We start from the raw sequence: 21,822 nt of genomic DNA, 5'->3' as shown, positions 1-21,822 counted from the left end.
CTCTGAATCAGATACTATTGACACTCCCACTTTTCAGGTAAAGAAACTGGGTAGTTAAGTAACTTGTCACCCAAAAAGCTGAGGTTCTCACCTGGGCACTTGGGCTCCAACATCCATGGCTAGCTAACTGCTATTCAATAGCCTGGTCTCCAGAGAACCCCCTTCAAAACGAGAAAGCTATAATTTGGAATCCTACCCTGTGTTTCCATTGGGTTCTAACCTCTCCTTCTTCAGAAAACCTTTCCAGAGCTGCTGGGTTCTGTCTTTCATTCTCATAGATCCTACTGAATGAGAGGGTTCTCAGCCCCCTTAGCCTTTGGTAATTGGCTCAAGATAATTATCACCATCTAAAACTGAGAGGGGAGTTTTGTTCCATCACTGCCTGAGCCCTGTTCCCAGTGCTACCTCCAGCTGCCATTCCAGTGTGCCACGCTTCAACATGCTGGAAGAAGGCAAGTAAATTGACTCTGCGGTGGCCGCTCTTTACTGGGTTGGCCAAATGGAGAAATCTCTCCATAACCAAAGCGGAGTCCCTGGGTGTCCCTTCCAAATCACAGAATCGGGAAATAGCATCCATCTAGTGCCTGAGTCTGTAGTAGAATCTTTTCTTTCCCAAGAGAAAGGACACAGGGCTCGATGTAAGATAGGCTCTACCCTCAGTACAGCTCCTCAGGTACCCACAGTGACAATGGAAACCAATTACCAACCACACCTTCCTTCATCTACCCTTTGGTTTTGCCTCTAACAATGTTCTCTAGCCAGCCAGGACTAATTTTAACTCTTGGTGTCTTCTACTTAGAGGAGCTTTTTCAGAAGTTTTCCTGGTGAAGCAAAGGATGACTGGGAAGCTCTTTGCCCTGAAGTGCATCAAGAAGTCACCTGCCTTCCGGGACAGCAGCCTGGAGAATGAGATTGCCGTGTTGAAAAAGTGAGTGGGTCTTAGGGTTGGTTGGGTACAACTGTGAGATCATAACATTTCCTTCACAAATTACCTTTGAGTAGGACCGAAGATGGATTTCCACACCCAAAGGCATTACTTACTCCCTTTGATTGCATTAATGTGTCCATTTGATCAATCGGCCAAGTTAAGCCAGGCAGGTGCTTCTGCTGATTGGGGGGTGGTTGTGGGGGGCAGCAAATTGACTAGCAAACCAACTGATAGCAGACCTGGTTTGTGCACATAGACCAGAGAATAATTAGCTCAATGGAACAAAAATCAACTAGGGCCAATAGCAGGAAGAATCAGTAATTAAGGAAGCAGAAGATTTAGAAATTGGTTTGAGTTTATTCCAAAGCAAATATAGGCTCAGCACCCCAACCATCATGGTAGAGGCCACACTAACAAACCATCTAACTGTTTACAGCAGGACCCAAACACAAAAAAGCCTTGTGGAATCCCCATGGTATGCCAAAAGTGTATTAGGCATTAGGAACACAAGAATAAGGCCTACAAAATTCCTTATCCTCAGAAGCTCACATTTTCTGGGCAGAGACAGGTGCCCATAACAAACTCTAATCCCATTAGACATGAGCCAATAGTAGCAGAAGGCAAGGCTTGAAAAATAGAGATCCATTTTGCCTACATGTGCATTTTTATGAGTATGGGGTATTAGGTACATTTTTAAGGAAGAGGCACCTTGATAGGTGAGTAGAATTTAATGGAGACAGGAGAGGCAATGCAGAAAGGGAATTCAGGCTGAGAGTAACAGAAACTCAACTGTGTAAGTGCAACGGACGTTAGGAAAGAGTCGGTATTAGAAGCCCCTGAGCTTAGAGTAAGGATCATCAAGGGACAGGAGATGAAATCAAATGAGATCTGATTATAAAGGGTCTTGGATACCATGGTAAAGAATGTTGACTTTTTTCTGTGGGCAAAGAAAAGTCATCAAAGAATTTTTAGTAAGGAATCACATGATCAGACTTATATTTTAGAGCCATGCCTCTTAAGCATGGTGGAAGATGGATTTAAGACTTTCTCAATAATCTAGACAATGGATGAGGATACAAGCAAAGGTAATAGCAGGATCATGTGGCAGCAAGAAGACTGGATTCAAGAGAGAGAGTGATTGGGCTTGGGATCGACTGCTTCGAGTAGAAAAGAGAAAAGTACTAAAAATGATGCTGAGATTGAGCGATTTGGTGGATAGTAATGTCATTGCTTGGATAGAGAACAAAAGGGATGTGTAGGCTTGAAGGAAATAGAAAGAAATTTGTTGGAACCTACTGAATATGTGTATCCCCCAATCCCTACATGGAGGATGCTGGAGATACCAGTTTGGACTCCAGAGAGATTAGAACAGAGATGGACTGTGGACTCATTGAGAGCGAGGACTATGGTGGTCTTTCTTACCGTTGTATTGTATCATCAGTCCCTGACAGCATAGATGCTTGGTAAAGATTTGTTCAGTAAATGATATATTAATGTTAGTATTGTCAACTTGTAAGTGTAATTGAATCCATCAGGTACCCACTGCAGTTGGTCTCTAATTTTAGAAATTAAACTTAAAGATGATAGATACTGTTTATTATGTGTTTACTATTCCCCAGGCACTATACTAAGCATTTTGCATGCATTATCTCTTTTAATCCTGATATAACCCTATGAGAGAGATGTACTTTACAGACCAAAAAAGTGGGGCTTAGAAGATTTAAGAAAACCAGCCAGTCATCCATTTCATAAGTATCTCATCCAGCTCTGAACTCAAACCCAACTGACTCAGAGTCCAAATTCTTAACCCCTATGCTACCCAGCCATGAACCAAACTTCCTAGAAAGGTTCTTCCTATGCACAGAATTGCTGCCCGGGAAGCCAAGCCCCACGGCAAGTATGATTATTCTGCTTGCCTTGGCCCTTGAGTAATCCCATTCAGAGAGAACCTAGAGCAAATTTCCCTGAACACAGCATTACTGACATTTTAGACCAGATAATTCTTTACTGGGGTGGTGGGGTGGTGGACTGTGCATTATGGGATATTTACCGGCATTCCTGCCTCTGTCCGTTAGATGCCAGTAGCTCTTACCCCCTCCCCAGGCACAATAACAAAAAATGTCTCTAGTTATTGTCAAATATTCCCCCAGGGACAAAAGAGCCGCTGATTGAGAATTACTATCAGCAACAAAGACATTCCACAGAACTGACCCCAGAAAATAGCATCTTCCCGGCTTCTCAAAATATTCCGGAATAAGAATTTTGCAACACTACTTCCGTGGTTACCGATGAGGAGGCTTAACTAACCCGATTCTCTTCTGCTGCAGTCCACTTTCTTCAAGGATGTTTCTGGATACCCATTTTGTAAAATAATCTAGTTTGGGGTGTTCCCTGGGCCTTCTTCAGGTATTTTAACTTGCTCTTTTGGCAAAGTTTAAAGAGATTTCTGGAGTAGCCACAAAATATTGGTTCCCTGAAGGCAGAATGATCAATTATCCATTCAAAAATACAGACTGAACACCACTCTGGGATCTTCAAGATTTCTTTGTGACCACCTATTTATTAGGAAGGTTTCACAAGGATCCACTCTTCCTAAATATTGTCATCAAAGTCTCTAACAGAAATAAAAAAGTCCATTCTTTGTCTGGACACCTAAACCACGTACCATGACCCTTCCTTTTCCCCAGGATCAAGCATGAAAACATCGTGACCCTGGAGGACATCTATGAGAGCACCACTCACTACTACCTGGTCATGCAGCTGTAAGTGAAAGGTGACCCACTTCCTCTACAGACGTCTCTGGGGGCCTGGGAGGCCTAGAGGAAGCTGCTCGGTGGTGAGGGGAGTACGGTGATTTAAAAGATGAGATCAAGAATTAGTTCAAGAAGCTCTCAAATGCTAAGATTTCTCTCAGGTTAAGTATGCCTCTGGTCATGAACATGTTCTGTGTAGACCGAAGGGTAGAACAAGGACTGATTATTGAGATGGTCTGTACCACGACAGCCTTACCGATCGTTAAAATATTTTTTTAACGTTTCTTTATTTTTGAGAGAGAGAGAGAGAGAGACAGAGCGCAAACAGGGGAGAGGCAGAGAGAGAGACAGACACAGAATCTGAAGCAGGCTCCAGGCTCCGAGCTGTCAGCACAGAGCCCAACATGGGTCTTTAACCCATGAACTGCAAGATCATGAGCTGAGCTGAAGTCAGATGCTCAACTGACTGAGCCATCCAGGTGCCCCTAAAGTATTTGCTACAAGTCAGCTAAGTGACTCCGGCAGCAGCTGTGACTCCAACCCATCCATCCCCCCCTGTGCCCCAGCCACTCCCCTCAGACTTTCTGGCCCTCCCCACAATGCTACAGTTGAAGGGATAATGACTGGCATAGCAGGGAACCCTCCAGAACCCTTCTCGGGCGCCACGGCTTGAGTCCATTTTGACCAGTCAGTCCATCAAACTAACGTTAAATACTTTAATGCCACTCTAGGGTAAAATTACTGTGGGATTAGAAACCACACGACACAGATTTCAATTTGATACATATAAAAAAAAAAAAAAGATTTTCTCAAAAGAGATCCATCCAAAGTTAAAAACAGGCTGTGACTGTGTGTGTCCATCTGTGGGACAGAAATGGTGCCTCTCTAGAAAGGTCTCCACATCATTGTCATATATAAATAGGAGTCCTGTCTGAGACTGAATGCTGTAGGAGTTGGTCGGTGCTCCTACAAGTGCTCAGCCTTGGACTCAGAGAAACTTCTATTTATAAAGAACACACACACACACACACACACACACACACACCACTCTGCTATCTCTATGGCTAGATGCAATATTTTTGACTAACAGGCTGATTCCTCAGAAACTTTAACGAGTTGATTCAGGCCTATTAACTCCAAGGCTCACCTGAGGCCCAGTGAATAGAGGGAGCAGGTGGTCAAGGGAGTGAGGTTGGGGATAGGGGTGCAGAACAGCATTAACAAATGAGCAGGGACCATGTGGCACCTTAATGAGGCCAATTCAACAGGATTAGCACACATTTAGATAGCCAGCTAAGGGGAGGCAGGGAAACGGGCAGATTCAGATATCACCGAAGAGTGGAAAGCCTATGAGGGTGCCAGCTCTAGGACCCAGGCCACCCCGTGTCAGGAATTGTTAGTTGTGCATAGAGACTATCTTTCTCATGGGCCTCTAGATCCTATGGCAGAGCCCAGAGCTTCAGGACAGAAACAAAAGGAGTAGGGTGGTGTGCGTCTTGATTAGAGAAATTCTCCTCATCACTGCATGGTCCTATGATGTGTGCACGTCCGCATCCAGTGTCATGGAACAGTGACAAGGGGGCAAGGACTGTGAAAGAGTTGGAAACCCTGGCCCATGAAATGTTTATCCCAGGGAAGGCCTCAGGTGAGCATTTCACTGTCTTCACATACTTGAAGAGATCCACGTGAAAGGGTGGTATTCTTGCTCTGCGTGGCCCCAGTGGGTAGAAGGGCTATCTGCTGGTGGAAACTACAGGGAGTGGGTTCCATTGTAATATACAGAAATATTAAGAAGGCAGTGAAAGATACAACAGTCCGTCTTAGGGGTAGTGGGTTGTCTGCCTCAGAGGTGTTTCAGGACGAGCTAAGAAACTTCTTGGCAAAAATAGTGTAGATGGCATTCAAGAGATGCGGAGCAGAGTGGATCTGAAGCTCCCCTGAATCCTAAGATACCTTACCATTGGAGTCTCCAAGCAGCACTAGAACTCCACCCACAAGTTCGGCAGTCACTAGCCCAGTTTTCCAGTGAGGACAGAAATCCTGACACGAGCACAATTTGTGTCACGTGTACACCTCATTCCTGTTTTGCCTCATTTCAATTTCACCTCTTCTTTCATCATGGCCCCTGTGTCCTAAGTCAGGAAAATAGGCAGCTAAGTGTGTGTCCACTAAGGGATTATTGGCTTCTTGCTTAACTCTAACGAGGGGCATTTTGCACTTCAAAGAAGTGTCTAGGGAGAGGGAAATGGTTGGCCCAAAGAAATGACTCGCTCGTGATACCATTCCACCACCCAAAGGAGGTATTCTCAAACTAAGGTAGACCTCCCTACCTAGGCCGTGGGCACCCACCCGTTCTGCCACTGCTGTGTCTTCATAGCTACAGAGTAAACGCACTTATGTCCCTTTGACCTGGAATGAGACCTGGATTCCTGCGCTTGCCCCTATGCCCACAGTGTTTCTGGCGGGGAACTCTTTGACCGGATCCTGGAGCGGGGTGTCTACACAGAGAAGGATGCCAGCCTGGTGATCCAGCAGGTCTTGTCAGCAGTGAAATACCTCCACGAGAATGGCATCGTCCACAGAGACTTGAAGGTGCCCGAGTGGGAGTCCTCAATGGGAAATAGAATGACCCTTCAGGAAGCTGCATGGGTCATGGGCAGCCTAAGCTGTGTAAAATGAGAGGGTTGGACCAACCTCATCATTTGTTGGATCCCTTAAACAAATCTTGAATGACTGAACAATCATTGTTAATTTTCATCTCAGCCTCTTCCTGAACGTTGCCCTAGGCCTCACCCTATTAGGATACCAAGAGAATGCACATGTTTCTTGAACCTAGCCACACTCAAAATCAGAAGAAATAAATACTAATTGGAGGCCAACATTGCATCAGGCACACACTAGACTTTAGAAAGGTCAGAGACAATTAACTATGGTTTGATTTCGTCAAAAAACAGTCTTAGGGTACTTGGGGCTGAGGAGAGGGAGGGAGTAGTTCTTTAATGGCTACAAAGATGAGCAACCTGAGGGCCATAAGCAAAATACAGAGTGCTCAATATGGGGTGGGGAGCTGCAGCTAGGAGGAAGGAGGGAAGAACTGGGGGACATGAGCCTGTCCTTGAAGTCAGGAGCCCAGAGCGTAGCTTCCTAAGAAATTCTCTATCAGGGGAGGAAAATAAATATGTATTTCAGATGATTATATCCTACACTGCATGGTATTGCTCTTCTCCCACAGCCTGAAAACCTGCTCTACCTAACCCCTGAAGAGAATTCTAAGATCATGATCACAGACTTTGGTCTGTCCAAGATGGAACAGAGTGGAGTCATGTCCACTGCCTGTGGGACCCCAGGCTATGTGGGTGAGTCTGGGGACAGGAGGAAGGTTAACCAGTTGGCTGCATTCAACCTCATGGATATTACTTAACAGAGAGGGGTGGTTATAAGGAGACAGGGTTCAACTTCAGGGGCAATCCCAGGAGAGCATTCATTATGAGGCTTAGGGTCAATCCATGTATCTCTGGAACTACCCCTACTGCTCCCAAACCCTACATCTTTAAAGACAGCCTACCCCTGAACTCTTCCAACAGCCCCTGCCTATACTTGCCTCTCATTATTTTGGCTAACTTCCTGCCTTTGTCTCTCCAGCTAAACCAGGGGCAGAGACAAGATCACAAACCCAGAGATCATTAGATTGCCAAGGGTTTGACCACTAGCCACCCTTTTCCTTTTTCCCACTTCCACAGGAGACTACAACCCACCAGTTGGTGGTATCCCAGAGGCATAGTGTTGAGTTTGAAGCTGAGGAACTCAGGCATGCATGCTCCCACCCAAACATATCCCCAAGAAAACATCCTAGGAAACTGGCAGAGGTGGGACTTCCTGCCTAAACAACAGGCTTTCAAGGCCCCCCAAAAAGTAAGGCAGGCAAGTTACCAGGTGAAAGCATCCCCAAACTTCATGGGGAGAAAGCCAAAACTCAGAATGTCCACTCCTGCCCCTTCCCTCTTCACCACTCATCACCTGGTTGAGGATGGTAGTAGGAAGGAGAACTCTAACTTAAGAGGAAATCTGCTCTCACCCCCAAAGAGAGGTCAGTTAGTAGGTACTGAGTCCCAATGAGTACAAATCCCTGGGATCTGGGATAAATACAGAAAGTAGCCCTCTACTGCTCCCATTCAGAGGAAGACATGGCTCATTTTCTCATGGAGCTCTCAGTCTGATACGGATAACTAAGCCTTGCCCTCAGAAGGTATCAGAGACAGATGGAGCAGTTATCACCTGCCCTCTAAGAGTTCCTCATTTTAAGAGGGATGACTCAGTTTCTGCCCTCAGGGAGATCCCAGTCTAGTGGGAGAGAGATTGCTCCTACTTGGCAGATGTCCCCATCAGAACACAGACACACAACCCCAGCCCTGGGCTAACCCATCTGTGTGGGGAGACATAGACCTACATCTGATGGGGCAAGGTAGCCCTGGAGATTCCCAGTCTGATGTAAAAGTCATAGGCCCTGTCATGGGGACCTTCCAGGTTGATGGAGGAAGATTCAGTCAGATGGGAGAGACACCGTCCCCACCCTAGGAAAAGTTTCAGTGATACAGAAACACTGCCATCCCAGGAGCTTTCCTAGTCCTCTTCTCTAAGCCTCATCCTGACCTTCAGCCCTCACCCCTCAGCCCTCTCTTCTTGTCCCAGCCCTGACTCTGCTTTTGGTTTGTTGTAGCTCCGGAAGTGTTGGCACAGAAGCCCTACAGCAAGGCTGTGGATTGCTGGTCTATTGGCGTCATCACTTACATATTGTGAGTAGAAGCTGTCATTGGCTCAGTTCCTGGGAAATCTCACAACCTGCTCATCCTTTTTCTCCCCTCCCCTATTTTAGCTCCTCAAGCAACATCCACCTCCAAAGCATGTGTATGTACACGTGTGCATGTGTGAGTGCTTGCACGCATGTGTGTGTGTGTGTGCGCGCACACACACACACACACACACACACACACACACACATGCTTACTCATGCACACAGCTCCAAAGGTTTCTGTCCTGGTCTCCACCAGATTATAAAAACAGAGCTCAGTGTGAACCCACTGTTGAGCCATATGGTACTCTCTGTTCCTGCACCCCACCCCCATTTACTCTATATAAATGTGTTGAGTCCCGCTCTATGGAATGAGCAATGGAAAAAGGGGAGGCCAAGCCAAGCTTGGAAGTCAAGTGGGTACAATGTTCACATCTCAAATTTCTCTCCTGGCAAGTCAGCCCAAAGCAAAATGATGGCCCGAATGAATCTGGTCATTGTTCCTCTTCACATATTCTTGGGCTCTCCTTTACTAACCTACACATCACCCCTTCCCCACCATTCCTCTTCATCTATAGCAGACTCTGCTGTTAGGAAAATAACCTGTCATTTACCCCTTAGTGTGGATTCAGTTCTCTATTTCCTAAGCTTATGTTGAGTAACTACTGTCACTCATTCATTTACTTAACAAATATTCATTGATTGTCTATTCTGTGCTAATAGCCTAAATAATCCCTCAGGAAACTTACATTCAAGCAGACATTCTATCATCCCTCTTAAAGATCTTGTATACATCATCTAAGTGTCAGGGGAGGTATAGGAGAGGTGGTGAGAGGTTTGGGGGAACAACGCACAAAGGGGCCTTCCAGGGCTGCCTGTTCCAAGCTTCGGCTCCTGCATAAACACTCGATGGGGCCTGCATCATTCCCAAATCCACCTGTTCATACTGCTGATTGGAGATCCTTAGCTCATGCCTGTGTATAGTGGAGGCTGGGCAGAAGGGAGGGGCTGGCTCAGGGAGACTGGGGTTGTTTAGCAGCATACCTCCTTCCGTGTTTCCCTGCAGGTTGTGTGGGTATCCCCCCTTCTATGAAGAAACTGAGTCTAAGCTTTTCGAGAAGATCAAGGAGGGCTACTATGAATTTGAATCTCCATTCTGGGATGACATTTCTGAGTCAGGTAAGGCTACCAGGTGTGAAGGACAAGATGACAGGCTCAAGGCAGAGGGTGCCAAGAGAAAAGAGCTTAACAAAAGATGCCAGTCCTGGCTCTTGAAAGTCCCTAGGGAAACTTATAGACCAGGCTGCCAGAGAAAGTGGAGAAATCTTCATCTGGCTCAAAGGCCAAATAAATTATTTGCATCCAATGTTTAGGCTTTTGTTTTCTGGAGGCAGAACCACAGCATACCTGGTAAAAGAGGGGAGGTAGTTTAGATGAGGGGCCAGGAGGGCAGCTTGAGGCACAGGGGAATGTTTCAGGCAGGAGCAGCAAAACCAAGGCCAAGTTTTTCCTTTCAGATATCAAGACTGAGAGTATGCAATGTCTGTATGTGGGAGAGAAGGCAATCATTACATGTTGTGGGGCCCATTAAGTGCAGATCAGCACTGGGACAAGGCAGCATTCACATGTGTGCCCACGTGTGGGTGCCTGCCCCTGAATGGTGCAAACGAATACACTCGTGGCATGCAGGCACGTTGGTGCCTCGTGATAAGAGATGTATCTGCAGTGCTGTGTGGGTGAGGCTACGTAGAGCCTCTCTTTGGTGGTTTATGGTGGGTTGTCGTTAGGTGGCTTGGATTTTTTTTTTCTCTTTTAAGACTCTTAAAATTGCCTCTTTGGAAGATTAACTAAAGATGCATTCATTGCCACCCACCAGCCCGGAAGTGAATTTCCATCAGTCACGAAATCTGGCCCTTAGTTGTGTCTTTGATTGCTCCCCTTAGCCAAGGATTTTATTTGCCACTTGCTGGAGAAGGACCCGAATGAACGGTACACCTGTGAGAAGGCCTTGAGGCACCCCTGGTGAGTGAGGATGGGGTGGGGTCTGGACCCTAGCCTTTTGGATCCCCAGATGCCATGATGACTCATTCACATGGTGTATCCCCAGAGTTTGCTTGCCCTGAGCTCTTTACTCTTGCAGCATCCAAGGAGCATAGACTTGTCTATCTGGTCCAGCTAGAGATGCAAACAGCATTTAATGAAGTGGGTTCTGACCCAGACGTGGGGGCTGCATCATCTCGTCAAGGGCAGGAGACAGACGCAACCAGGCTCTGTCATCAGTACTAGGATGCAGCCCTCAGTACCAGCTGTGCAAGAGGCACCAGGAAGAGGCAGCTGTGCCCTGTCCTTAAGAGAATCATCCCAAGTGAGGCGATTTGTGAGGAATCACAAAGCAACCAATCAGTAAACTGAGTAAATGAAGTCTTGAAACACTTTGTTTTCTCATGCGACACCCCTGCTCAAGATTCCCAGTAGCTCCCCACTTCCTACCACAGCAAGCCTAGATTCCTGTGCCTTTTCAGGTTTTCCCCATTCTGGCCTGACCCTTTACCTCCAACTTTATTTCCCCCAATTCCCGACACACCTCCTCTGTTCCAAAGAGGCCTAAGAGTTGCATTTCTCTTGCTGCCCTCCCCTACCCCATATACCAAGCTCTTTCCAACCTACACCTGGGGTCATACTATTTTCACCACCTAGAATGTCCTGCCTCTTGCCTTGTATGTAGCATCCTTGAGGACCGGAGCAGTTTCTGCCCTTCCCTGATGCCCTGGCTCCTGCAGGCCAGGTACCCCTCCTCACTTCTCTTTATCAATCACACAGCTTACATGAATGACTCTAGTTCGTGGCATGGAACAAGGCTCCATGCCTACACTGGAAAGCCCCAGGGATCAGGGCGACATCTGTTGCTACTCTGTGTCCCTAGTACCTAGAAAGTACTGCACCCAAGGCAAATGTCTAAGGAACACGCAGAGATGGATGATGAGGGCAAGGGCAGCCTGTATTGGGTGGCCTCCTTCAAGAAGGCTTCCAGGAGGAGATGGGTTCCAAGCAAAGCTTTGAGCTAACAGAGAGGGACAACCCAAGCACCCTCTGACACAGGGGCTGGTAAGCCTTGTTTGTGAAAAGCTGGAGAGTCAGTATCTTAGGCTTAGCCGGCCATATCGTCTATACGGCAACTACTCAGTCTGCCCTTATCACCTGGAAGTAGCCATAGCTCATACCTGAATGAATGGGCACGTCTGTGTCCTAGTGAGACCTATTTACAGAAATGGGCAATGGGTAGATTTGGCCCACGGGCCATAGTTTGCCGACCCTGCTGTAAAGCAAGATTTTGGTTTTGCCAAAGCATTGCCCCCCTAATGACCTGCCCAGGGGGACAGAGGAGCCTGGTTCCAGCCCATTCCTACGGTGGGTCACTCTTCTTCTGAGTTCACTCAACTTAACTGGGACCTGCATGCACAGCTCCCTGCCCAGCTCCCGGATGAGTCCCATAATCACCCACTAGCCAGGTGTCCCTTCTATATCTACAGGATCAATGGAAACACAGCCCTCCACCGGGACATCTACCCATCAGTCAGTCTCCAGATCCAGAAGAACTTTGCCAAGAGCAAGTGGAGGGTAGGTCGCCCTTCCTGGGGAGGTAGCAGGCTCTTCTGGGCCACTGGAGGCTGAGCTGGGGCAGGGCTGGTGGAGGGGCTGTCCTTGGGGCTTCCTAGCAGACACTGGAGCTCCCTGGACCCTCCCTGAAATGAGAAGTGGGCAAGTTTCAAGAGGCCACAGGGCAAAGGGAAAGTTTGAGCCCTGCAGCCCTCTGGGAGTGGAGGTGGCCAGAGGCTGCTCTTGTGTCTCCTCAGCAAGCCTTCAATGCAGCAGCTGTGGTGCATCACATGAGGAAGCTGCACATGAACTTGCACAGCCCAGGCATCCACCCAGAGGTGGAGAACAGGCCTCCCGTCACTCAAGCCTCAGAAGCCTCCAGACCCAGCTCCTCTGAGCTCACCATCACCGAGGCACCTGCCCTGGACCAGAGTGGCGCACTTCCTGCCCTGCCCCGGCTGCCCTGCCAGCACGGCCCCCGGACCGCTGCGCCCGGTGGCAGGTCCCTCAACTGCCTGGTCAATGGCTCGCTCCGCATCAGCAGCAGCCTGGTGCCCATGCAGCAGGGGCCCCTGGCCGCTGGGCCCTGTGGCTGCTGTTCTAGTTGCCTGAGCATCGGGAGCAAAGAGAAGTCCTCCTACTGCTCCGAACCCACACTCCTCAAAAAAGCTAACAGAAAACAGTACGTATTTTCAGCCAAAGACAGAGGCCTAGCCCTGCTCAGGCAAAGGGACTGAAAGACACTGACCAGAGGGAGGAGGCTCTGCAGGGTGGGAAGAGCTCTGGATCAGGGGTCAAGGGAAGCGCCTCCAGTCCTGTCCCTCCCACTAGCTGTGTGGCTGCTGACAGATCAGGCAACGTGTCTGTTTCTGGTTTGCTCATCTGTAAAATCCTACCCACCTGCGCAGCCTGCCTCACAAAGGTACTTAAAAGTTTAGTGAAGCAACAGGAATTATAAATGCCTGCAGAAAACTGGGCACACGTGAGTGATGCGCACTAGATTCCTTGACTTTCCAGAACCGCTGTGTTGGGGGAGGAGGGGAGCTTCGTTGTCATCTTGGTCTTTTCGGCAAGGGCTTGTACTTTCCAAACCTGATAAAGGGAGGGCTGAGTGGATGCCACGGTCACGGGGAACCACCCAGATCTTCTTGCTTCCACAAATACTTCACAGCCTGCCGCCTCGTTGGCTTTCCAGGAACTACAAATCAGAGGTCATGGTGCCGGTTAAAGCCAGCGGCAGTTCCCACTGCCGGACGGGGCAGACTGGAGTCTGTCTCATCATGTGATCCCCGGAGTCCACGCCTGTGTCAATTTTCAGGTGAGGCGACCAGAGGTGGGAGGGCCAGGGCGGGGGGCTCGGGGAGGGTTTCTGGCCCAGAAGGAGAGCCCCAGCACAGGGTCTGAATGAAGGGGTCTCAGGGGCACCGGAAGCGGCAGGCCCAGCCCCACCCCGAACCCATTTCCTCTGCAGGAGAGTTGTCATCTCTTCTCTACCCTTCCAAACCCGGCATCCACCCTGCAGCGGGGAGGAAGACGGAGCAAGCGGAGCAGGGCCTGGCAGGAGTGGTTTAGGGTCGGAAGCAGCACGCTGCCGCCCCGGGGCAGACCCTCACGGAAGGCCCAGCAGTGAGTCCCGAGGCGCGGAGGCCTCGTTGAAGCCGTGGGCAGGAGGGCGGCATCCACCCGTTTCCAGGTCTCCCTGACCTGCCTGCTCTGCGCCCCCACACCCTGCGTGCCGTGGCTCCGTGCAGTGTACTAGGTAGCTCTTGCCCGGGTCTGTGTTGTTTGTGATGAAAAGCTTAATGGGCTGGCCAGGCTGTGTCACCTTCTCCGAGCAAAGCCATATGGAGCATCGACCCAGACTCCAGCTCAGCACACACTCGCTCCTGCCTGCCAGGCCTTTGTCCTCACGGCCAGAATGGGCTCATTAATGTAGTCGCTTGCCCATCTGCATGAATGACAGTCAGCTCTGTGGGCCACCCGTGAGCTCTCAAGTTCCCATCCTTGGCTTTAGGATTAGCTCCAACCGGGCTGAGACGCGGCCAGCCTGCCCCCCCGCTCACTTCTGAACCACCTCCCTCCCTGCCCCAGGCCCAAAGCAGCCCCACAGCCTCCAAGATGAAAAAGAAAGAAATCAATGATTAGGTACTGCGAGGAATCCTTATCCTGACCAAGACGCCCCACCCACACCCAATGAAGTACAAATTGGAAGTTGACGGTTTTCATTTCAGATGGTTAATTCTCATCCTGCTTCTGCTCTTCTTTCTCTCCCTGGAAATCGGGGACCTTATTCTTGTCCCTCCCTAGTTTTCTTGTACCCCGTCCTCTCCAGCTTCATGCTCGGTGTTGTGCTCAATAAAACGGACATATTTTTCTCTACGAGGCTTCATGTGGTTCTTCTCAAAGTCAGAATTGGCTCTGGGACTTCTGAGCCCGTGCCGGGTGGAGAGCCTGGGGTCTGGCAGGGTGGTGGCTGATGCAGACTGGGAGCATAAGGTATGCCAGGTACTTAATGACAGGAGTTTCACGCACTGACTCATTGACTCCTCAGAACGACCCCCGGGGTAGGGTCTGTGCGAGCCCGAGCCGTCAGGCTCCAGCATCCATTCTCCTAATGACTGTGGTAGCCGATCAAGAGTTTAAAGCCCAGCTCTGCCCTGCCCTCTGCCTTATCTGTGACCTTGGGGGTGGGGGTTACCCAGCCTGTGCCTTGGTTTCCTCACTTGTCAAATGGGAACAGCACCTACATCACGAGATAATGCACATGATGTCTCTCGCGCAGTGCTCAATAAGTAATTAACGTGATTAATAATAGTCAAAAAGTTAATGTAGGTAAAACGCCTAGCACATTGCACGGGCTGTGGTTAGCACACTCACGTCACGCCTTTTCCATATGTGCCACACACACGCAGTTACCCGTCATCCATTTGCAACTTCTCTTTGAGATCCCAAGAGACACAGGTTCTGCCTCTGGAGCTGGGTGAATTTGGACACAATACTTCCCTTCTCTGGATTTCTATTTCCTCATCTGTAAATGAGAAACTGGATCGCTGCTCAAAGATGAAAATACTTGGTCTGGTCTCTCAAGGAAGGGATCCCTTGGGTCCTGGGGCAAAGGGGTCCAGTCGCCCTAAGTTTGGGTGATGAGCAAGCTGTACTGAGCAAAGTGGGGCAGCCTATGCTTCCTACACCACCAGGCCTTGGGCTTGAGCAGGGGAGCACCCAGGACCCCCAAGTGCGGGACAGACACAAGTGACAAAGATTTACTTGATGGGGAGGCCATTTTCTGAAACTCAACCTCCAGACTTCTTTCCAAAGATTTTTATTGGGCTTTTAGTTTGTACATCACTGTTTGTTAAGATTTTGGGTTCGTCCAGGACTCAGCCTCAGTGGAGGATGAAGGGCATGCATGCTGCCCAGCCAAGCTCCCTGCACTTGAGAGCTCCCAGTCACAAAGGCACGGCCCGCCTCCACCCTCTCTGTCTCTCAAATGTAATTTCCCATCATCTCGGGCTCAGCTGCAGCCCAGAACAATCTTAACAGCTGCACACCAGGGGTGGACCACGCTGTGCTTTCGGCTGTATAAAAGTCTCCTGGAGCTGGAAAGCATTCCAACCCAGTCTGTCCTCCAAAAGTAAAGAGGGCAGACGGGCAGGGCCAGGGGCTGGAAGCCGGCACGTCACTTACAGGTGGCATAGTAGAGCACACGCCCATTGATGTGGTCGCGGATCTGTTCCACGTGCTTCTCCAGCCCCGTCAGGTCTGCCGAGCGAAGCTCGATGGCCTGGCTCCCCCGAAGCAGCTCCAACTCCATGTCTGAGGCAGATGGAACAGCGAGGGGAGGAGGCGCTGGTGAGATACCCAAAGACTCCAAACCCTTCTCTTCCCATCTGCTTGGCAGCAGCCACAGGTGAAATCACCTGTGGGGGAGCCTGGTCACTAAGGCAAGTTCTCTCCAGCCTCATGGCTCTCCACCCATACCCCACTCTAGAGAAACCAGACCCAGAAATCTCCTAGTCTCCCCCTCTGCTCTAGGCAGAGCAGTCGTCCCAGACTCATGAGGGAGGCCACTGGCACCGAGATTACCAACCTACCACTATTGGACTCAGACACTGCCATCCCACTAATGGTCCTCAGGTGGGCACCATGGCAAAAGCGCTGGCTGGGGGACCAGAATTCCTCCGCGCTTTCCCTCCCCCAAATACCACCCCAGATAAATCTAGTCCTCCCCGCCAGGTCTGTTCCGCACGCCGCCACCAGATCCCGCGGAGGATGTGGAGGACAGCCTGTCCCTCCTGTCACTCTCACCCTAGGAAAGAGGCCCCTCTACCACACTCCTGAGAGCTGGCACCCAGCATCAGCCTGAACTTTTCCAGGAATAAGGAGGGGGTACACTGCCTCACAGGGTTCCAACTTCAGGCAGCTCTAGCTGTTAAAAAAGTCTTCTCATGAAGCCAGGGTCTGACCACTTCTGGCCCCCGGCCGGTTGTCCCAGGTCTGTCTCCTAGGGGTGTGGGAATATATTTGCTCTGTCTCCCACATGGAAGTCGTTCAAATGTCTGAGGCCACGTCTTCTCAGATCAAATCTCCCTAGCTCCTTCACCCATTTTTCATCTGATACAATTATGGTCACTTCTCTAAATCCCAGCCCTGCTCACCCTCCCTCTGATATGTGCAGGCTTTGTCAGCATCCTTTCTGAGGATATAGTAGCCACCACCAAACACCAGCCGCCGGGTGAGATCCCACCAGCAGAGTGTAACAGGGGCATTACTGGGATGCCAGTCAGTCAGTGGGCACCCATATGGACCTTTGGGTTGATCAAGTATTGAAATTTTAGCAGCTGCTATTATGTGCCCTGGTCCCCTCCCCCAGAAGGCCCCTATGCATGATCTTCCCCCAAATCCCACAATTAAAAGTAAATTCCTGAGGTGCCCGGGTGGCTCAGTAGGTTAAGCATCCGACTTAGGCTCAGTTCATAATTTAAAGGTTTGTGGGTTGGAGCGCCTGGGTGGCTCAGTCTGTTGAGCGTCTGACCTCAGCTCAGGTCACGATCTCGCGGTCCGGTCCGTGAGTTCAAGCCCTGCATCGGGCTCTGTGCTGACCGCTCAGAACCTGGAGCCTGTTTCGGATTCTGTGTCTCCCTCTTTCTCTCTGACCGCCCCCCCCCCCATTCATGCTCTGTCTCTCTCTGTCTCAAAAATAAATAAATGTTAAAAAAACAAATTCAAAAAATAAATAAATAAATAAAGGTTTGTGTTTGAGCCCCGCGTCGGGCTCTGCGTGGACAGCTCGGAGCCGGAGCCTGTTTCGGATTCTGTGTCTCCCTCCCTCTCCACCCTTCCCCCACTCATGCTCTGTCTCTCAAAAATGTGTAAATGTTAAAAAAAATTAAAAAAAAAAAAGCAAACTCCTACAGACAGGTAAATACTTGTTCCATTGCTACCACCTGGCCTTTTCCGGTTGGTAGACGCATGACCCACATCTGGAGGGCAGGACAGGTCTTGTGAGCATCTCTGCATTCCCCGCAGCCCCATCACTGTGCCTCATATTCCTAGGTGCTCAGGACTCCCTTCTGGTCTCACTCCCTTAGCACTGCTCGCTCTGACAAGGGTGGGCCTCAGAGACCTGGGGTTGGGACCAGTCTCCTGGGATGCCCAGGAGTCCGAGCCCCGGGACGGAACCCTCACCTTTCATCCTGTCCATCATCTCCATGGTCTCCCCAAACAGCTCCTCTGCCTCTGTCTTGACGCTCAGGATCCGGCTTCCCTGCTCCCCCAGCATAGGGCTACGACCCAACTGGTCCTTCAATTCGGCATATTTTTGCTTTATTCTCTCAAATCCCTGAAAAACGTGGAACAATCTCAGTGTCACCATCACCGCCACCCAAAGTTCTAAAGACCTTTGGCTAAAGCACTCGATAACATCCAGATCAACACACGGGCACGAGGTGCCTCCTGATACTCCCCAGAGGGTTGCTTTTGCCCAGGAAAATCCCTAGGCCACAAACTATACCTTAAATTCCTTCTGTATTTCCCTCCCTCCACCTGAGCTCCTGTCATTTCCTGCCTAACTTCCCGCACGGTGCCAGGCACTTAGTTGTCCCGTAGCAGCATATTTGGCTGCCTGCCACTATACTGGGACCATGAGAGCCAAAGTTCCTGGTATGCTGGAGACCCAGACCAGAGGCTCTCCGATCACCTCTCTGACATAATTCCAACAATGGTGGGACCCAGGTTAGGCTAAGTCAAAACTGCCTCTCTGGGCTGGGTAGCCACAAAGGGGACAAGTTCTGGACTGGGTACCAACAGACCTGCTTTGTAGGTGAGCTTTGAGCCCGGACAAAGTTACCTGTCCATCTGTAAATGGGGAGGGATTGGATAGATCATTCACAACACCCCTGACCAGCTCCCCAGAGGTGGCCCGAGGTAGAGTCCCGAAGCCCTTTCTGACGATTCTAGAATAACATGTTGGAATTGCTTTCGAGCCCAGGGTCTCACAAAGTGTACAGAGTCCTCTCCTGCTCAGGACCCTCACCCTGGCTGTGCTGCCTAGGATGAAGTCTGTCAGCTCGTACCTCCTGGGCGCTCAGCGCCTGCTGTTCAGCGCCTTCCGCGAGCTGCTGGGCCTGAGCTGCCTGTGCCCGCTGCTGCCTAGCCTGCAGGCGGAGCGCCTCCATCCGTGCTCGGAAGTCACCCAGCTGCTCCGTCATGCCGGCCACCAGTCTTTCCGCTGGTCCCAGCACCTGCTGAACCTTTGTGGGGAAAGGGACACCTGGGTTGTGGTGGGTCTCACAAGCGGGGGCCTCGTCCTCCCCCTGCCCAACTCATCGGGCAGCGAAAACTCTCTCCAACCAGGATACCGCTGTTGTCCTCCCGCCGATCCTCTATTTGCCCCCTGACATCCAGGGCCCCTCCCTCTCCAGCTCAGCTGCCCCCCGCCCCCACTGCAGCCCAGAGCCCACCCCTGGCCATCTGCACCCAGCCACAGGACCAGAAAACCAAGGGCTCAAAGCTGGGCCCAGACGTCACCTCAGCAACCCTTTCCTGGATAAGCCGAAGGGAGCGGCTGGTGCCTTGCATGGTGTCCTGAGCCTCCTGCAGTGCCACTGTGCCCTGACGCAGGTTCCCCACCACATCCTCCACCTGGCCCTCCACCACGTGGGCTCGGCTCCTGGGGACCGAGGAGCAGAGGAGAGCGGAGAGAGAAGGAGTGAGCAACAGTGAATGAATAGATGTGTGGCTCAACTCGTGCAGCAGTTCAAGAGAACATCCTTCCCAGCCCAGACTAATCGGGGAAGATTAATTCAGTAGCTTTTCCATCCCAAGGCCCCGCCAAGCAGACGTGGTATCAATGTGGGTGTTATGTCTGAGATACCCTTCGGGCACAGTTTCCAATGTGGAAGACAGGGTCACGCGAGTAAAGTTTCCCATGGATGCTGTTTATCACCTCACCATCCCCCCCACCACGGCAAGCACCCCTCCTGTCCCCCAGCCCTCTGCACCCCTCTGACGTGTACAGATTCTCTTCCCTCTTCCCGCAACCAAAGGAGTTGGGGAGCAAAGCTGCAGGCCAACCCTGGGCAGGGAGAAGCTCGGGGCCCAGGGCCATACCTGGCCTGCTCAGCCTCAGCCTGGAGCCTGCGAGCCCGAGCAATGTCCTTCTTGGTCTGGGACAGCACCAGGTCCACATTGGGTAGCCTGGCTGCGATGGCCTGGATCTCATTCATCTTCTGCAGGACGGTGGCGGAGTCTGTGGGCAGCCACAGGGCCAGCACGGCCTCGCTGACCTCCTGGATGGTGGCTGCATCAGTGTCAGGGTCTGGAAGACAAGCCGTCCATCAGACCGGGGAGTCTAGCCCCCCAAAATGAGAGGCTTCTCCAGGCCGAGCAGCGCCATGGGAAGTGCCACGGTGACATCTCGGCCCCGGCCGCCCGCGGAGCTGCTGCGCCCTCTCAGGCGCACTCAGGTGCCCATTCTCGGTTTCCGGGAACGCTGCAGGAGGATGATTGTGGACACAGCTGTGGCAACTCCGTGTCTGGTGCCACAGGAAGCTGCAGGCTGGAGAGAAGGAGGTGGTGCCAGCCAGCTGGTACTGCACAATGCCTGGAGCACAAACATAATCAGCCCTAGACTGGGGAGAGCGGCCAGCAACTGGAACTGACTGCTTCCTTGGCAGTGAGACCCCTTCCACGTGCCCCTCCTCAGGCCAGAGTGCTCATTTTTGCAAAGGCAGAGAAAGATTGCCAGGTCTTTGCTCAAATGTCACCTTCCCGGGGAGGCCGCCCCTGGCCATCCGATCGAGAGTTGCAACCTTCACCTGTGCCAATGCCCCTTATCCTCCTTCTCTGCTTTATCTTTCTCCCTAGCATCTATTGCCTCCCACATGCCGAACCCTTAACTCATGTCTCTGGTTTTCTGTCTGTTACCCCACTAGAAGCTCCACGATGGCGGTGCCTGGGCATCGTCTGTATCCCTGGCCCCTGCCGTGGTGCCTGGCCGCTGGAGGCACTTGGTGTTTGCAGAGTGAATGAATGACTAAAGGCCCTCCAGACCCAGGCCTCTCCTTTACTATTCAAGCAAACTGGGACAAGTCACATGGCTTCTCTAAGCTCAGTTTCCAGATCTGTGAAATGGAAATAAGGATCCTCAACCCGAAGGGACGAAATGAAACACTCAATCAGCAAGGGTCTTACAACCAACTCTGAGTCAGAGAATAAGGTCAGAAGTAGAAGTACTATCTCCTCCCTATGTCTCCCTTTCACTTTTACACATTCCAGGTACAGACGTGGTAGGAGAGGGGGCACCTGCCCACCCAGATGCTTTGTCCTGGGGCTTGGGGCCAGAATGTGGGCGACTGAGACTGCAAATCAAATCAGACTCAGTCCCTATCCTTACAGAGCTCAAAGCCTAGTGGGACAGACAAACACATAACAAGGAAGGCCAGCCTGAGTGATGAGGTTGAGCACAGGGAGCTCAGACAGCCACTGGAGGAGCGCCTAACCCCATCTGATGGGTCCGGTGAGGGGGTGGTCAGGGGGGCTCCTGGAGAATGGGCCATCTAACGGATTCTTATAGGGGGAGTAGGAATGAGACAGGTCAAGAGAGGTGGGACAGGGGAGCAATCCAGGAAGAAAAACATTAACAAAACTCTGTGTGTATGTGTGTGTGTGTGTGTGTGTTTAACAGTACAGCAAGCAACCTACAGTGTGGACAACAGAATGAGAAGAATCCCACCCACATTCCCTCCAAGCTGGATGCTCTTAGGCAGGTTACTTAACCTCCCTGTGCCTGGAGTCCCCTGCTACAAAGTGGTAGGCAGTCACAATTAAATAACGTAATACCTATGAGGCACTTAGACCAGTACCAGGCACTTAGTAAGAACTCAGTAAGCTGGAGCTATTTTTGTTAATTCCATTTGAAAACCTGGGAAAGGCCACGGGTCCTCCTTCCTCCAGGGGCCTTCCACACACCCCACGCACCGACCCTATGCACAACAGCCACTGGTACCTGCACCTCCTACACAGTGCTCTAGAGGCCAAAACCCATTCCCATGGGCACTATGAGAACTGTCCTGGGCCCTTCACAGGTGCAGGCTTTCCCACACCCTGTGCCTTCTCCTTGCCCCTGATCCTGTCAAAGGACTTGACCTGAGGCACACGTATAACATAGAAAACAAAAGGGTCCCCTCAGCCCAGTGACTCCCTGCCTGTTCATGTGAGCCCAGGCTGCACCCCAAAGAGAGACTTCCTACTCA

General features: G+C 50.9%; 2 protein-coding genes across 15 annotated transcripts in view; one reads left to right on the top strand and one right to left on the bottom strand.

The window, feature by feature from the left end:
- Nucleotides 1-14,427, top strand: part of CAMK1G (calcium/calmodulin dependent protein kinase IG) — a 29,333-nt gene extending 14,906 nt beyond the window's left edge. The window contains exons 3-13 of one of the 3 annotated variants that reach the window (XM_042925041.1): nucleotides 800-928; nucleotides 3,616-3,690; nucleotides 6,135-6,273; nucleotides 6,914-7,037; nucleotides 8,399-8,474; nucleotides 9,537-9,649; nucleotides 10,414-10,492; nucleotides 12,001-12,088; nucleotides 12,325-12,749; nucleotides 13,239-13,385; nucleotides 13,539-14,427. In XM_042925041.1, coding sequence (XP_042780975.1) covers nucleotides 800-928; nucleotides 3,616-3,690; nucleotides 6,135-6,273; nucleotides 6,914-7,037; nucleotides 8,399-8,474; nucleotides 9,537-9,649; nucleotides 10,414-10,492; nucleotides 12,001-12,088; nucleotides 12,325-12,749; nucleotides 13,239-13,353 — 1,363 coding nt within the window. In that variant the 3' untranslated portion in view covers nucleotides 13,354-13,385; nucleotides 13,539-14,427. Of the gene's footprint in view, nucleotides 1-799; nucleotides 929-3,243; nucleotides 3,335-3,615; nucleotides 3,691-6,134; nucleotides 6,274-6,913; nucleotides 7,038-8,398; nucleotides 8,475-9,536; nucleotides 9,650-10,413; nucleotides 10,493-12,000; nucleotides 12,089-12,324; nucleotides 12,750-13,238; nucleotides 13,386-13,538 lie in introns of those variants that run through there. The other 2 variants (XM_042925040.1, XM_042925042.1) reach the window with 2 other exon arrangements.
- A 944-nt stretch (nucleotides 14,428-15,371) lies between these two features.
- Nucleotides 15,372-21,822, bottom strand: part of LAMB3 (laminin subunit beta 3) — a 163,138-nt gene continuing 156,687 nt past the window's right edge. For all 12 annotated transcript variants that reach the window (XM_042925910.1, XM_042925908.1, XM_042925904.1 and 9 more), the window contains 5 exons: nucleotides 19,679-19,886; nucleotides 19,097-19,238; nucleotides 18,643-18,819; nucleotides 17,756-17,909; nucleotides 15,372-15,883 (listed from right to left, as the gene is read on the bottom strand). In XM_042925910.1, coding sequence (XP_042781844.1) covers nucleotides 15,747-15,883; nucleotides 17,756-17,909; nucleotides 18,643-18,819; nucleotides 19,097-19,238; nucleotides 19,679-19,886 — 818 coding nt within the window. In that variant the 3' untranslated portion in view covers nucleotides 15,372-15,746. The remainder of the gene's footprint in view (nucleotides 15,884-17,755; nucleotides 17,910-18,642; nucleotides 18,820-19,096; nucleotides 19,239-19,678; nucleotides 19,887-21,822) is intronic.

The sequence above is a fragment of the Panthera leo genome, chromosome F3, assembly GCF_018350215.1.
Source record: "Panthera leo isolate Ple1 chromosome F3, P.leo_Ple1_pat1.1, whole genome shotgun sequence".
NCBI lineage: Eukaryota > Metazoa > Chordata > Mammalia > Carnivora > Felidae > Panthera > Panthera leo.
Note: the sequence above shows the minus strand (reverse complement) of the source record. Positions and strands in the feature narration are given on the sequence as shown.